Here is a 16,891-nt window from a genome sequence, read left to right as displayed (position 1 = left end):
GGAAACTAAATCCATCTCTTTCAGGAACTCATATTAGCTAAGTTGAAGAAACAAATTATAAAAGTGGAATAACACTAATTTAATGAATGCAAAAGATGCTAATATTTTTCTAGCTATTGTAGGCACATGGGGAATTATACTTTGTATTAAACCTAGGCCCATGCCATGCTGTGGAAGTGCTCTACCACTGACCTGTATATGCAACCCTTTTTAAAATTGTATTTTGACTTTGGGTAATTTGCCTGAGTATGTGCATCACATGAATGCCTAGTACCTGGACTGGAGGTTGTGTACCGCCATGTGGGTTCTGGGAAGTTCTCTCACCCACTGAGCCATCACTCTAGCTCTTATTCTTACTTTTTTAATTTTGAGACATCAATAAGCGTTTAAAACAGAGAATTGCCCAAGATGACTTTGAATTTATGCTTTTTCTGCCTATCTCCTAAGGAGCTGGGATTAAACCTGGCCTCTCAATAGTTTAAACATTTGAATCTGAATTTGGAACCAGGGAAATTATCTATGTGATCCAAAAGTTTTGATGGCATCTTCTTCTAAAGCAGGTATTATACTAAGGTACATCACTAAGATCAGGTGAAGTCTTTGGGTAATAGCAATGAGTGGGCTTTTTTTTTCTTTTTTAGGCTAGTTTGTTATTATATTACTAGCAGGGACCTTTTCCAGGGCCCCAAGGAAGTCCCTATATCTCAAAACTATAAGGAACCTTATAGTTCCTTCTTCAGTCATTCATACCTTTTTTAATTTTTTGAAGACAAGATCACTGTGTAGCCCAGACTGGCCTCAGACTCATCATTCTCTCATCTCTTCTCACTATAGGCATGTATCAACACACCTTCCTCTATTCTTTCAATGTAATTTCCCCCCAGAAGTATCTGAAGTATTTTGCAGAGTCTAGCTTTAAAATCCCACCTTCCTCTGCCTTGTAGGGTTTGTTTGGTTTTTTTTTTTCCACAACCTAACCCATATATCATGTCCTTCCTCTTAAGATCTGTGTCCTATATTCTTTATACTTTTGATTTGGCACTTCTGGATTGTAGTTATTTTAAACCTTTTTAGAGCTGGAGAGACAACTCAGCGGTTAAGAGCACATACTATTGCAAAGGACCTGAGTTTGCTTCCCAGCACCCTCATCAAGTGCTCACAACTGTAATTCTAGCTACAGAGGCTCCCCTGCTTTCTTCTGGACTGTGTGGACACAGTCACCCATGAGCACATGGCCACACACATTTACTCAAAAGTTAGAATAAAATACATCTTTAAAAACAAATAAGTACTTGTTTTTAAATCCCTATTTGTTCACGTAAATTTCTTTGCTAACCTTGGTAAAATATGCAAAGATTGGGAGGGTGAGGTACTTAATGTGGTTTATCTTGTGTTATTTGTATCCACCATTATTTGAACTTCATATTAGTGGAAGGTGTTGGAGTCTGCTGAGGAAGTTTTATAAAAGCCAACCCCTACTAAATCTTACATGTCTGCCTGTTAAGAGAGCTGTCACATCAAAATCTCTGCAGTTCAAACCCAAGCATCTGCCCAGTCAGATCCCCCTGGTGATTTCAGTGTTTAAAGCAAATGGAGTGTTTCTTTTCATGTTCTTTTTTAACCTCATCTTTAGTACCACCTCAGTGCCTGGGATCTAATGAATTGTTTTTGTTTATTTGCTTTCTTTGTTTGAGTAAATGAACAAATTACTAAACACAAAGGTTTGAACTTTTAAAAGAAGACACATAACTCAAATTTTGATAATGCCTGGCCATTTGCTTAAGAGAAAAAAATTAAGTACTGTGTCTAACCATATTTTATGTTAAATTGGATAGTTAAAATGGTCCTCAGTGTGCACAGGGATTATACTCACAAATGAAGAAACTAAATCCAAGCAATTGAATGGGAAAGATGTTCTGGGAAATAGTTTGATTCCCAGTAACTTCAAAGAAAAAGTAAAATTGGTTTAAGGGGAGGAGGTTGTACCTTTTCATTAGAATGTCATAAACACAGCATTTTTTTCCCCTTGTAGTAAACTTTATGCTTAAGCATGCCATTTTTAGACAGCATGATATAAACTGTTATAACATACAATGGTGACTCCTATTAAGGAAAAGTTATTTGGTACATGTTAAAAACGGTAAGAAGCTATGCAAGATTGTTGTGATAAAGCAAAGATTATGTTCACCTCCTAACACAGTAAGGATTCCTGGGATTTATAGCCAGTGGACAGAGATTTAGGTATCAGTAGATGAAAAATAATTAGAAAGATATCAAAGGCAAGGCAGTTCTTGCTGAAGGCAGGCCACGGTTGTATGCAGCAAGGCAGTGGAATGAAGTAATTCTTAGATACCAAAGGAGGGAAAATTATTGCTAAACTCAAGTTGTCAGGCCTGCATGCAAGTGCCTTTTCCTGTTGAGCCATCTCTCTTGAAGATGATCTGCTTTTTGTTTTTTGCATCTGGGTTTGAAGTATCTGGTATATCACCAGTAAACTGTCTAGAACATAAATTTAATAGATGTAAATTCCAAGCTGTTGTAGACAAATAAGTAAGGAAAGTAGGCAAATGGTTTTGTTTTAAAGTAGCAATTATATTTTAAAAGTTCTACCAATTCCAGCTGTCCTCATACACCCTTAGTATTGAAAGTTTGCTAAAGTAAAATACACAACACACATTAAGCCATGAAAACCCCTTATCAAACTTCTTCGCCCTCTTTTGAACTTGGCCTTGACCTCTTCCAGGCCCTATCTACTTTGGGAGGTGGCAAGAGAGAACTAATTCCTGAGTTGTCCTCTGACCTCCACAAGGGTGCCCTAGTGTACACATGTGTGCACACACACATAGACTCACACTAAAATAAAATATTTAAAGAATTTTTAAAAATGAGACCAAATTGAGGCAAAATATATTTTATTTTTAAAAAATGCAAATGTCGCACCTGGTGATAGTGACGGTGGTGATAGCAATAGCGAAGGCCTTTAATCCCAGCACTTCGCAGGCAGAGGCAGGCAGATCTGTGTGAGTTCCGAGGATAGCCTGGTCTACAAAGCCAGTTCCAAGACTGCCAAGACTGTTAAACAGAGAAACTGTGTCTTGAAAAACCAAAAGAAAAAAAAACATGCTAATAATCTCAGAATTTAGGAGGCTGAGGCAAGAAGATCACCACCACATAAGGAGTTTAATTAAGGCTAGCCTTGGATACATAGTGAAGCCTTACCGAGAGAGAGAGAGAGAGAGAGAGAGAGAGAGAGAGAGAGAGAGAGAGAGAGAGAGAGAGAGAGAGAGAGAGAGAAAATAAAGTCCAGGCATCTTTAATCCTGTTACGGAGGAGGCAGAGACAGGTGGGGCCAGCCTGGTGGCCTACTGAGTGAGTTCTGGGCCAGCCAGAACTATATGGTGAGACCTTGTCTCAAAACAAAACAAAAAAAGAGAACACCACTAACAAAGTGACTTAAACCTGTCAGTAATCCTTGTAGTTGGGAAGCTAAGGTCGCTTAGATCAGTTGCCGAGTTCAGTAAGAGATAGGTGTTCTGTGCTTGTGTTTATCCCATCCTGAATTCTGTGCAGAGAGAACTTTCTACCAGGATAAGAGTAAAGCATATTGTTTTCAAGAAACAAATCCAACTATTTGTCCTTTATTTCTGGAAAGGAGTAGAATAAAAGCATTTATGGCATTGTGTTCTACGAGTGAAAAAATCAATTTAACACTTGAAAGGCTGTCTGTTCTTGATGGTCTCAAATGCATGGAGGTTGCTTTTTCCCAGCACTTGAACCAGAATTCATTTCTGCTGCTTATGTTCTTCTCTCACTGTTGCATACTTGAGCTCTTTTCTTTAGAGAACAGAAGAGAACTTTGGGTTTACTTTTCTCTTTCAATTGAATCTCATTTGAGCCTAAATTGTCAAGCATACAACCCTCTATAGATAGGAAAGGAATAAGGTGAGCTCTTGGTCAAGGAGTGACTATTAAAGTCTTCCTTGCTGCCGACAGCATTTTGTGCCTCTACCCACTGAGCCATCTTGTTGGCTCCCATTTAGGTTTAAGTAGTGTACTAGTGCACTCAGTGTCCAGCTTATTTTCAAAGGACTTGTGAGAATGACTTGGAGGCCTGTGAGATAGCCCAGTGGATAATCTTGTACTTGTGTATAGGCCTGAGAACTTGAGTTCTTCCCTGGATCCCACAAGGTGAAGGAAAGAACCAGCCTTGGAGAGTTGTCTTCTGACCTCCCTCCACATCCCTTCCATGACAGATGCATACCTGTGCATATACACACAGAAAATGGCTGGACTTTGATGTGACCATGAAGAACTTAAAATCATATGAAGTGTGCTAATGGGGAAGTAGGAACTGCCTTACCTGTTAGGTGATCGTCTTTGCTCTGCGTATGTGATTTGAACATCTTCCTGTGTGGTACAGTAAGAATTGAGGCACTTTCGTTGCCTTTCTTCCATAGCATACTAGAACTATCCTGAGGAATGAATTCCTTTGGGGTTAGGCCTTGCCTTAGTCAGGTTTTCTCTTGCTATGACTAAATGAGACACCATGACCAAAAGGAAGTTGGGAGGAAAAGGTTTATTTTGCTTATGCTTTCACATCACCATTCATCATTGAAGGAAGTCAGACCAGAAACCTGGAGAGACAGGAGCTAATGCAGAAACCATGGGAGAATGCTGTTCACTGGCTGGGTCCTCATGGCTTGCTCCTCCTGCTTTTTTATGCCAGCCCAGGGATGGTACCACCCACCATGGGCGGAGCCCTCCATCATCAATCATTAATTAAGAAAATACCCTACAGGCTTTCCTATAGCCTTGTCTTATGGAGGCATTTTCTCAGTTGAGGTTCTTTCCTATCTGATGACTCTAACTTATGTCAGGTTGACAAAAAAACTAGCCACCACAGGCCAGCTAATTATCACTATGTCCACCATAATTTTATTAATATTAAGTATCTGTATGAAGATATTGTCAAATGGCAAATAGAAGCACATCTAGAAGAACTCCAGGAATAAGGAGGAAAGGACCCAGACAGTCTTACAGCATATAATTGAGAGATTACTGTCTGGCTTTATTCTATTTAGGCTAAGCTATAGCAAAACCAGCATTTATTCTCAGAATATAGCATTGAGAATGAACACTGAGCTAGTCACAGTATCTCACACCTGTAATCCCAGAACTGGCTGAAGCAGGAGTTCGAGGCCAGTATGAGCTACATACTGAGTTTGAGGCCAGACTGGGCTATATAAGGTCCCATCTCAGCCCCTTCTCCTTTACCCCACCAAACCTCCAAAAAAGAGGCCCTGCAGCACTAAAGGTAACCTGCTGGGCATGGTGGCACATGCCTGTATTTTATCCCAGCACCTGGAAGGTGGAGGCAGGTGGATCTCAGTGAGTTTGAGGCTAGCCTGGTCTACAGAGTGAGCCAGAGCTGTGTAGAGAGACCCTGTCTCAAAAAAAAAATAAAAAAATAAAAAATAAAGTGCTTGTACCCTGATCAGAAGCAGCAAGTCTAGCCTTGCCCTTAAAAGAACTAGAGACAGGCTATAGGTAAAATGAACGGGAAAGCTGAATGGAGCACCAAACAATAGTTCATATCCTCTTAGGGATAATTGTATATACATAAAAGGAAATTACTAAAAATAAGGACAGTGAAAACTTGGGAAAGTCAAAATAATTATCTGAACAGCAAACTGGGCATAGCTGAAGAGGATGTTAGTTAGTGAATTGAAAAATGGAACTGCCCAAAGCATAAAATGAAAGTTAAATATAGAAGAAGAAATGAGATACAGGGTAGATTCTAACATTCTAGTATTCATTTATAGTAACTGATCATGAGGGGAGATTGGCTATGAAGGACAGAAGAAGGAGGACACAATGAGTAATAGAAGAAAATTTCTCCATAATGCTTTAGGCCTCTAATGCAGAGCTGAGTAGTACAAATGATAGGAGTCAACTCTGTCCAGACTTTAAAATCAGTGACAGTGCTAATTTTCCTCATTATGTGGATTGCTTTAGAATTCTAACCAGTTATCAGGTCAAGGAAACTTTCTCTGTTACTTCCAAACCCAGTAATTTGTTGGATTCTAAGATATAAGTGTTGAGTTTTATCATTTGTTTTCCAGTAAGATTTGGGATGATCATGACTTTGCTCCTTTTAATTTGTAAGTCACATCATTAGTACTAAACCTTGCATTTAGGTAATTGCTATTTTGTAAGCCGATGTTTCCTGTCCCAACTGCCTGGTCCCAAATAACCGACTCAGAGGCTGACTACGAATTATAAATGCTTGGCCAATAGCTCAAGCTTGTTACTAGCTAACTCTTACACTTACATTAACCCATATTTGTATTTATGCTTTACCACGTGGCTCACGGCTTGTTACCTCATTTTTACACATTCTGCTTGGTTAGCGGCTGGCTGATGTCTCTCTGACTCCACCCTCTCCGCGGCCCCACCCCCAGCATTTTCAGTTTGGCTTTCCCACCTAGCCTTATTCTGCCTTGCTATATGCCAATCAGCTTTTTTATTAACCAATGAAAGTAATACATATACATAGCATACAGAAGGATTATTCCACAGCACTATTTGATATTGGTATTTACTTTGTTTGGAATATTTAGTTTTACTTAAAATGTTTATGAGAGATTATAACTTGATTTATTTGTGATTGTTTTATGTTTTGACCAAAGCTGATTATTCAGTTTTTAAAACAAAAATTCAAGGGGCTGGAGATATGGCCCAGTGGTTAAGCTTGTTTACTGTTCTTGCAGAAGACCCACTTGGGTTCATTTCCCAGGTCCCATAAGGGTATTCACAGCCACCTGTGAGATCCATTGTTCTCTTCTGGACTCCTCAGCCTCCTGCACACATGTGATGCACATAAACTCTCTCTCTCTTTCTCTCATACTCATACACACACACACACACACACACACACACACATATACAATGTTTTTTAAAATTCAAAATGACTGTTAGCACATATATTTAAAAATATACGTATATTGATAGAAACAGCTTTGGGATTTTTTGTAGAAAGAAAATCTAAAGGCCTCTAAACAGTAAAGCTTTAAATAAATTTATTTCAAGAGATATTCTAGGCAGAAAAAGTAGCCCAGTTGGTAGAGTATTTGCTTAGTGTGCATAAAGCCCTGAGTTATATCTCAGCACCACATAGAACTGGCTGTGTACACCTATAATCCTAGTACAGGGAAGGGTAGGCAAGAGCAGCTATATAGCAAGTTTGAGCCATCCTGAACTACAAGATATCTTGTTGCAAAAACAAGCAGCTGGAGAGATGGTTCAGCAGGGAAGTCCTTGCGCTCTTACAGAGGGTCAGAGATGCATTGCTGGTTATAGGTGACTTACACTTGCCTCTAGCTCCAGCTCTGGTGATGCCCTCTTCTGGCCTCTGAATACCACTAGAACCTACAGGCATATATACAGACACATGCACATATTAATAAATCTTTAAAACAAACAATCACTGGTGCTGGAAAAATGGATCTGTGGTTAGGAGCACTGACTGCTCTTCCAGAGGACTGGGATTTGATTCCCAGCGCCCACATGCCATCTCATAGCTGTCTGTAACTCCAGTTCTAGGGGATATGACATCTTATTCTAGCCTCTGTGGGCACTGCATGTGTGTGATGCACAAACACACGTGCAGGCAAAATACCCATACACATAAAACAAAAATGAAGGGGATTTCTTTATTTGAAATCACAAAATTTTTATGATTTGCATTTACATGTTTCTTTGTTTGTTTGTTTGTCTTGTTGGGCTTCTTTTTCAGGAGTTGAAGGGAGAGAGGTAGATACAGTCTTACTATATCACCCCGACTGACCTCAAACACAAGATCTTCCCAGTTGTGCCTCTTAAATGCTAGGATTAGACAATGCCCAGCTGTACCCAGCTGTTTGTTTCTCTTCACAGTACACTTAATATAAATTTTATTTCTCTTTAGGTACGCATAGCTGCTAAATTCATCACCCATGCACCCCCTGGGGAGTTTAACGAAGTATTCAATGGTAAGTAAAGATTAATATTGAGCTGTTCTAAGTCTTCCTTAATTATTGTTATTATTTAGCTTTCCACCTTTTTTTCTTTCTTTTTAAAATTTTATTCCATTTACTTATTTGGGAGGGGGGCAACTTGTGAGAGTGGATTCTTCTACCACATGGGTCCTGGGAACTGAATTCAGGTCCTCAAGCCTAGAAGCAAGCTCTTTATTTCTGAGGCATCTCACTAGCCCTTTCTCTTTTTAAATATTGGTCTTTTGTGGCCCAGGCTGGCCTTGAACTCTTGAGTGCTGGAACATGGGCGTACATCAATACACCTAGCTGTGAGTGCTTGCTGTCTGCTGATTCATAATGACCCGTTAGAACTTTGCTAAATAAATCAACATTTAGAAACATTGAAATAATTTGTTCAAGGCTACTCAGCTGCTAAATGTAAAAGTTAGGATTCAGCGTTAGGTTTGAATCAAATACTTAGTTTTGCCTAGTCCATTAATTAGGATTCCACTCTCAGGTAGGGAAAGACTCAAGGTAGCTGGCTGGAATAGTGGCTCACACCTGCAGTCCCCGCACTAGGGAGGCGGAAGGAGGAGGGTTGCTGCAAGTTCCAGTACAGCCTGGACCAGAGACTGTCGCAAAACTAAAAAATAGTTTCATGTTTAGAAAGAATGGCAGTAAACTGGCTTTTTAATTCTTTTACTTTTTGATGCCTCCTATGTCTTTAGTTTTATCGTGATAACTAAAAGCTTCTGTTCTCGCTGCCTTTCTCAGGAAGTCCCATACTAAAGGACATTTCCCAGGACTAATGAGGCTGAACTGAATCTATCTGAAGTCATTAAAATTTCAGATTTAGCCAGGCAGTGGTGGCACATTTTAATCTCAACACTTGGGAGGCAGAAGCAGGCAGATTTCTGAGTTCAAGGCCAGCTTGATCTACAGAGCAAGTTCTACTATGGCCAGGGCTACAGAGAGAAACCCTGTCTCAAAAATAAATGAATGAATGAATGAATGAATGAATGAATGAATATAAAAATAAAAAATTCAGATTCAGCCAGAAATGATGGCCCATGCTTATAATCCCAGTATCCAAGAGGCTGAAGCAGGAGAATTACTCTAGTTTCAGGCTAGCCTACGGTACAGAATGAGCTTTTGTTTCAAAAACAAAAACTAGAAAAATTAAATAAATGTACAGATTTGCCTTTATCATCCCCTCAAGATTTTCATCTATTAGATATTAGGTGGGTGTGGTGGTGCATTCCTGTAATCCCAGCACTTGGGATGCTGAGCCAGGACGATTACAAATTTTATTCGGGGAAACCTGGACTACATAGTGAGACCCAGTCTCAAAAACCAAACTCAAAACATAAAAAGAGGTCTTAGTTTTCCATGGTTCATCTATGCTAGGTATGGTGGCACACACCTGTAATCCCAGGACTTGGGAGGTGGAGGCAGGATGATCAAGAGTTCAAAGTCTCAGCCTTAGGCAACATACTAAGTTTGAGTTCAGCTCAGAGTACAGCACACCCAGTCTCAAATAAATAAACAAAAATTTCCTAAGGTTCTGGGATGTAGCTCAGTTGGTAGAGGGCTTACTTAGCATGCACAAAACCCTAGGTTCATTCCCTACCACAGCATAAATTGGGCATGGTGATCAGAAGTTCAAGGTTATCGGCAGCTCCTACGTAGTGAGGGAGTTTGAAGCCAACCTGAGTTTGAGATCCTGTCAAGAGAGAGGGAAGGCCGGGCAGTGGTGGCGCACGCCTTTAATCCCAGCACTCGGGAGGCAGAGCCAGGCGGATCTCTGTGAGTTCGAGGCCAGCCTGGGCTACCAAGTGAGTTCCAGGAAAAGGCGCAAAGCTACACAGAGAAACCCTGTCTCGAAAAACAAAAAAAAAAAAGAGAGAGGGAAGGGGAACGGGGGAAAGATGAATAAACTCCTTGACAGTTTTTGTTGGATTATGATAGCACACCTAATTCTGTAGGAACCTGTGGACATTAGTGTCCATTACTCATTAGCATGTTTAGAATTTCCATACATGGAGTATACCTGAAGACTCATCTTGCAAGCCCTGAATTTTAAAAATATGTTCTAGAAATGGACTAACATTTCTTGAGTTTGTTCTCTACTCAATGTATTTCAATGCTTTCTTCCTTAGATGTCCGACTACTACTTAATAATGACAATCTCCTCAGGGAAGGGGCAGCACAGTAAGTACCTCCTAAGCCCATGGTTGGGAGTACAGCTCAGGAACAGAGAGCTTGACTAGGCTGTGTGTGTGAGGTGCTCAGTACAGTTCAGCACTGCAAACCAACAATCTCATTCAGTCCATTTACATGTCCTGTCATTGGAGAAACTGTGGGGACAGTAAACTGGGACCGTGAAAACCTGGTTTAGACACTTCACACTAAAGCAATTCGTCTTTGTGTTAGTGACTTCAGAAAGAGTTTGTTTGTTTGTTTGTTTGCTTGTTTGGCTAACAGTTTTATTAGTCCATAGTCCATGGCCCTATAAATAAGTAAATAAATTGATTCTGGCCCAGGGTTAGATAGAGCATCATGGTGTCACAAACATGTGATAGAGATTTTTTACTTAATGGCAAACAGAAAGCACAGACAGGCAAGGCTTGGGACAAGATGCAGCCCCCAAAGACATGCCTCCAGTGACCCATCTTTTTCAGCTAGGGCTTGCCTCCTTACATTCCTAGAACCTCCTAAAATCATTGCAGCTGGGGACCAGACCTTCCAAACCAAGCCAAGACAGTCTCTCACTATAGAAACTGGTTTAAGAGCTGACACCTGGGAAACAATTGAGGACTGTTTGTGGTACTGTTCATAGCCAAACCATAAGTCTTGTTTACGTTTCTTTTTCTCTCTTTTTAAAATGTATTTTTGGTAGAAGAAACAGAGCAAGTTTTAGACAAACAAGATAAGTGAGATGTTGTCACACACAAGAAAATAGTATTTTCAAGTCCTCTTTGTCGTCAAAAGCATGGTGGTGGGGCTTAACTTGGTTTGGGGTTTTTGTCTTGCTTGTTGATTCTTCTTCTAGAATCAGATATAAACAGTGTGGCTTTCAAGGGCCCATGTTATCTGGCTTTTGCTCTGTTCTTCCCAAAGTTCCTTTTCAGTTACTGTCTACCCAACTGGCCCAAAGTCTGTTTGTAAAGAGGAACCTGAATTGGATGTTGCTGGAGAGAAGTGGGCTAGGAAAGGCAAGAACATGTCGATACAAAACACATAACTATCATAAAGTTATTTTGGTGTGCCATATAATTGGTTTGACTTTGTTACCTAGTAAACAATCATCTGCCCGTCTGTGCTGCTTTTAGGACTAGATTCTGTTGATCTAGGTTTTCTAGACCATCACTGTAATTCTCATCATGACTGATACCCTAGATACAATTTACTTAGGAAACTGAGGCACACATTGAAGATACTCTATATCACTTGACAGATTACCACTGATACTAGGGTGGAATGCCACTCCAAAGTGCTTGAAGGCAATCCTGGTAGTGCAAGCCTATAGTCTCAGACTTTGGTTGGTGAAAACCAGAGGATTGACATGTGTTCAATGCTAACCTGGGCTACAGATTGAAACTCTAACTCAGTGTTTCTCAGCTTTCCTAATGTTTCGATCCTTTAATACAGTTCCTGACGTTGTGGTGACCCCCAACCATAAACTTATTTTCGTTGCTACTTCATAACTGTAATTTTGCTACTGTTATGAATCATAATATAAATATCTGATATGCAGATGGTCTTAGGTGACCCCAGTGAGAAGGTCATCCGTTCCTCCACCCCCTTCCAAAGGATTCCTGACCCATAGGTTGAGAAATGCTGCTCTAATTCAAAACAAACACAATAATTGCCCTGATTTCTAATTAGGACTGGTTATGTTGATATATAGTTCAGATGCTTCTGTGGTTTTAATTACAATGACAGACACTAAAGATGTGTGTGTCTGTGTGTGTGTGTCTGTGTGTCTGTGTGTGTGTGTGTGTGTTCAAATTCTTAGAGATTTCAGGTTTTGGGAGAACTTACTTGTTAAAGAAGAATTTTCCTGTGCCCAAACAATCTGATTTTTTTTTTCTTATGGAGATGCAAAGCTCACTTTATTTCTGGAATGACATGCTCCAATCTCTTGGTTAGACTCTTCCTGGTACCTAGTACATGCTGTTTCAGCAATCCTCACCATCATTATTGCTTCCTTTATAAACTGAAGGAGGCTTTATTATAGCTGGGTATAAAATATACATAGATAATGCATTAGACCAGCCTAGGATTTACCTTCTTCCCTATATTTTGGCACCAGTGCTTCTAACCATAGCACCATTTCCTGATAGTGCCTAGCACTTGTGGTGTAAGTAGGATGTTATTGGTCTCATTGAAGAGTGAATTTCATTTTGAGTGAAATGACTTGTTAAGAGTGTTAAGCAGAGAATGACATGGTAAGACTTAAAGTTTAGAATAATCACCAGCTGTGTATCCTGATGTAAGGGCAAAGGCTGAATGACAACAACAGTTGAGAGAAGTCATTTAGAGTAGACGCAGTGGGCATGGGGAGTCAGGTTTCGATTACTTACCATAGAACTGGTGGGTTGGATGTGAAGTGTCAGAGAAAGAAAAGCTAAGGATGATTCCAAAGTTTTTGGATTAAGTAGCTGGCAAAATGGAGATATTATTTACTTTTTCAATTCTTTTTTTTTTTTAATAGTGCATTTGCCCAGTATAACATGGATCAGTTCACACCTGTGAAGATAGAAGGCTATGATGACCAGGTAATAACTGCGAGTTAGATTGTTAGTCTGTTAGATAATTAGACAGTCTGTGCTTAGCAGGTGGTAGAGATGTAGACGCCATCAGCAGATAGTAAATTGGGTGGCAAATATATTTATGTCTTGTGCTTTAAAATAGTCTATATATTAGGAAATTCTTCCTCTTTCTGGTACTCTTAGGTTGTTTTTTTAATAGAAAAAAAAAAAAGAATGTCATTGACTTGATATAGAGCTCAGTCATAAGCTGTGCATTTGCAACCCCTGGGTTCCAGAGAGGTACAAAGGAAGAATCTAACAAAAATACCAGGAGACATTAAATTTGGACTAGTTTCAGTTACTCAAGGAATTTACTAGTTAGGAGTTAGATGGTGAGAAAAAGATTTCATTTAGTACATTTTTGAACTATGTAGCTGGATTACTTAAGTGCTCACAATAATACAATGGCCCTGAAAAGTTTTATATAGTGAAAATGAATACATGAAAGTTGGTATTATAGCTAGGAATAAATGCACACATGGATAATACATTAGATAGAAATCAAAAAATAAAGGGAGGAGAAAAGTTTGTCCATAAATGTAGTTATTTTTGTGAGAATAATGATGATACTTGGTTTAAAAGTCAATATGGAAAAGAAAAGAAATGAAAAGTTAACTGTCCTAGGATATTTATTATTATTCCTTTTTGCAAAACATGACAAGAATTGTCTTTTTTTTTTATAGAGTTACTCATATTTGTAATTCTTCTCTGGAAGGTCTTAATTACAGAGCACGGTGACCTCGGTAACAGCAGATTTTTAGATCCAAGAAACAAAATTTCCTTTAAGTTTGATCATTTACGGAAAGAAGCAAGTGACCCCCAGCCAGAAGATGTGGACGGAGGCTTGAAGTCTTGGAGAGAATCCTGTGACAGTGCTTTAAGGGCCTATGTGAAAGATCATTATTCCAACGGCTTTTGTACTGTTAAGTATCTACCTGTTCCTCCCAAACTGTTGGGACTCATTTTTCTTACATTTACCTTATCCTTTTGAAGCTTTGGCCACCAGACCTCACTTCTTTTCTCTTGGTTATGGTAACTTCCCTAAATCATTTCTAAAGGAATATACGTATATGAAAAATTCTTTTTTAGATTTACTTTTATTATTTTTAATTACATATAAATGAGGGCAAGGGTTGAGTGAGTACAGGTGCCCTTGGAAGCCAGAGGTAATTGACCCCCTGAAGATGCAGTTACAATTGTTTGTAAGCCATCTTATATGGATACTGGAGACTGAACCCAGGTCCTCTACTAAAGTAGTACAAGCTCTTAATTACTGAGCCATTTCTCCAGCCGTAGGAAAAAAAAAAAATCTCAGTACATAATAATTTAAAATATCCATATTTTATATTTCTTTTATTTACTCACGAGAAATCACCTATACTCATCCAAAAGTTTTTAAAACCAGGTTTGATGGTGTATACATATAATCCCACAACATTTGGAAAGTAGAAGCAAAGGCATCAAGAGTGCAACTCACTATACAGAGAGCAGGACTGAGAGTTCTGCTGAGAGTAAGAAGTGTGTGAGATTTATAGTTACTTACGTCATGCTTAGCTTTATGTTCTAACCCTTTTTTTTTTTTTTTTTTTTTTTTTAGTAGATTGAACCTAGGGACTGGCACATGCTAGGCAAGCATTCTGCCACTTACTGTATCCCCAGTCCTCATTATAGTTTTTGTTTTGAGACAGGGTCTAAGTTGCCCAGGCTATCCTTGAAACTTATTCTATAGTCCCAGCTGACATCGAATCTTTAGTCTTTTCTGTCTCAGATGCCCAAGCTGGGAATCCAGGCTTGCCCAGGCCTTCCTGCATTTTAACTTTTTAGACAACAGATAAAGTTGTAAATGTTTATAGCATGTAAAACATGATGTTTTGAAATATATACATTGTGGTACGACTAAGTTGAGCGTAGGAACTGGGAATATATTAGCTTTCATACTTTTCCCCTTGGGCCTCACTCTGTAACCTAATCTGGCCTTGAATTTGAGGTGATCCTCCTGCCTCAGATTCCTGTACAAGCTTGAACCACCACACCTGGCCGTGTGTGTGTGTGTGTGTGTGTGTGTGTGTGTGTGTGTGTGTGTATGTGTGTAAACACAATCTACTCTCAGCAGTCTTCAAATATACAGTATATAGTTACTAGTTAGACTTTGAGTTTGCCCGGCAGTAGTGGTACAAGCCTTAAATTCCAGCACTCAGGAGGCAGAAGCAGGCGGATCTCTGTGAATTCAAGGCCAGCCTGGGCTACAGAGTGAGTTCCAGGAAAAAACAAAACAATGAATTTAATAGGAATATAGTTAATTAAGAGCACTTTGATGCCTGACTAGTTACTTAGCTAATTGTGACCTTAGGTATAAATTACCTAACATCTCTGTGCCTCGGTTTCCTCATTTGTATAATAAGACATAATGTTGTGAGGATTCAGTATGTTAATAGAAGATCTTAGGACAGTGTCTGGTGCAATGTGAGCTATACATGATTGGAAGATGCCATTATTCTTACGTATTTGGTCTTTTCTAAATAATAGAGGAAACACATCATTGTAGCTACCTACAGATTTCTTTTTCAAACATTTTTCAGGTAAAGAATATAGTCTCTCTTAGAAATCAGCTATTTAAAGATACTTGCAATTGCAATTTACCATTTATTTCCATTCAAAGTTTATCCACTTTTTTACTTGTTTGTTTTTGAGACAGGATCTCACTATGTAGCCTTGGCTGGACTAGAACTTATTATGTAGGCCACACTGACCTCAAATTCAGAGATCTTACCTGCATCTGTCTCCAAAGTACTGGGATCAAAGTACTGGGATTAAAGGCCTGTACCACCCTGCCTGACCATTTACATTTTAATCTGGAGAGCTTAATGCCAAAGAACCCTACTGAGGCCTTTTTTTTTTTTTTTTTTCCCATTTCTTTGAGTTATTATATGAGCAACAGAAGATGATAGAATTGTCCTGGTGCTGCCTGCAGTATCCTAGTAACCTGCATCCTTAGCATCCTTAGACGCCCCTAATTTCATCTTACCCTGTCACGTTTTTCTGTACAGTGTGTTCCAGACATTTTCTTTTGTCAGATGAGCATCTAACTACTACATCTAATTAGCATTAAGACTGACTGAAATTTTATTTGTTTCTCCATACTCAGAAGTCTTATTCTTCCTTCTATTATACTTGACTCTGAGCCAAAAAGATTCTTATTCTTGATTTTATACTATCCTATGTCTTCAGGTTGGCTGTATGTACTTTGTTTTTTAATTCTGGTGTAGTCCTCCATTACCTAGGTATATGGTCTTGGTTTTGTTTTTGAGACAGTTTCATGTAAGCTTTCTTCCATCTGTCTGTCTCTACTTCCCAGGTGGCGGGATTACAAGCATGTGCCACCATGCCTAAAGTTAGAAAGTCTTAACTCTTTAAAGGGAGGTAAAGCTATCTCAACCACAGTCATTCCTATAAATTGCTTGTTTCTTTAACTTCCTCTTTGTACCTCCTGTTTCTTCCTCCTCTCTGCTTTCTCCTTCCCCCAGGCTTGCACTCTGTTCCACCAGGGAACCAAGGGCGTTTTTCCCTGTTTGTGTATTTACTCATTAGCAGTACAGGACTAAACCTTTGGCTTTGCACTGTCTTTGCCATTTTATACAAACTGCTTTCTGAGCATACTGAGCCAGCCCATCATTCCTTCTTTTCTATATGGCATTTCACACTGAGCCCAACTACCTGCCTCTAGAAATGGTTTGTTGCTAAGTTGCTTTGCCAACAGCCATCAATTGCAGTTACTCTATAGCTGTTGCTTTCTTTCCCCCATATTTTGCATTTAGGCACTCTCCAAAGTTATATTTCTCTGTCCTGGAGGTTTATAGTCTAACCAGGTATCAGGGCTCATGCCTGTAATTCCAGCAGTTGGGAGCTTGATAAAAGAAGATTGAGTAGGTCTGAGGCCCATCTTGGGCTACATACTGAGTTCCAGGCCAGCATGAGTAACAGACTATGAGGCACTGTTTCACAATAAAACCAAAGAATTTATAGTGCAGTTAATATAGGCAACGTCTTGAGTGTAGGACTCAC

General features: G+C 39.3%; 1 protein-coding gene across 1 annotated transcript in view; it reads left to right on the top strand.

Annotated features, from left to right (window-relative positions):
• Capza1 (capping actin protein of muscle Z-line subunit alpha 1) overlaps positions 1–16,891 on the top strand; it is a 40,557-nt gene that overhangs the window by 11,304 nt on the left and 12,362 nt on the right. The window contains exons 2-5 of the mRNA XM_059266021.1: positions 7,967–8,030; positions 10,175–10,226; positions 12,733–12,796; positions 13,545–13,751. Coding sequence (XP_059122004.1) covers positions 7,967–8,030; positions 10,175–10,226; positions 12,733–12,796; positions 13,545–13,751 — 387 coding nt within the window. The remainder of the gene's footprint in view (positions 1–7,966; positions 8,031–10,174; positions 10,227–12,732; positions 12,797–13,544; positions 13,752–16,891) is intronic.

Source organism: Peromyscus eremicus, chromosome 6 (assembly GCF_949786415.1).
Source record: "Peromyscus eremicus chromosome 6, PerEre_H2_v1, whole genome shotgun sequence".
In the NCBI taxonomy this organism is placed as follows: domain Eukaryota; kingdom Metazoa; phylum Chordata; class Mammalia; order Rodentia; family Cricetidae; genus Peromyscus; species Peromyscus eremicus.
The sequence above is the reverse complement of the archived record's forward strand: the minus strand, read 5'-3'. Positions and strand labels throughout refer to the sequence as shown.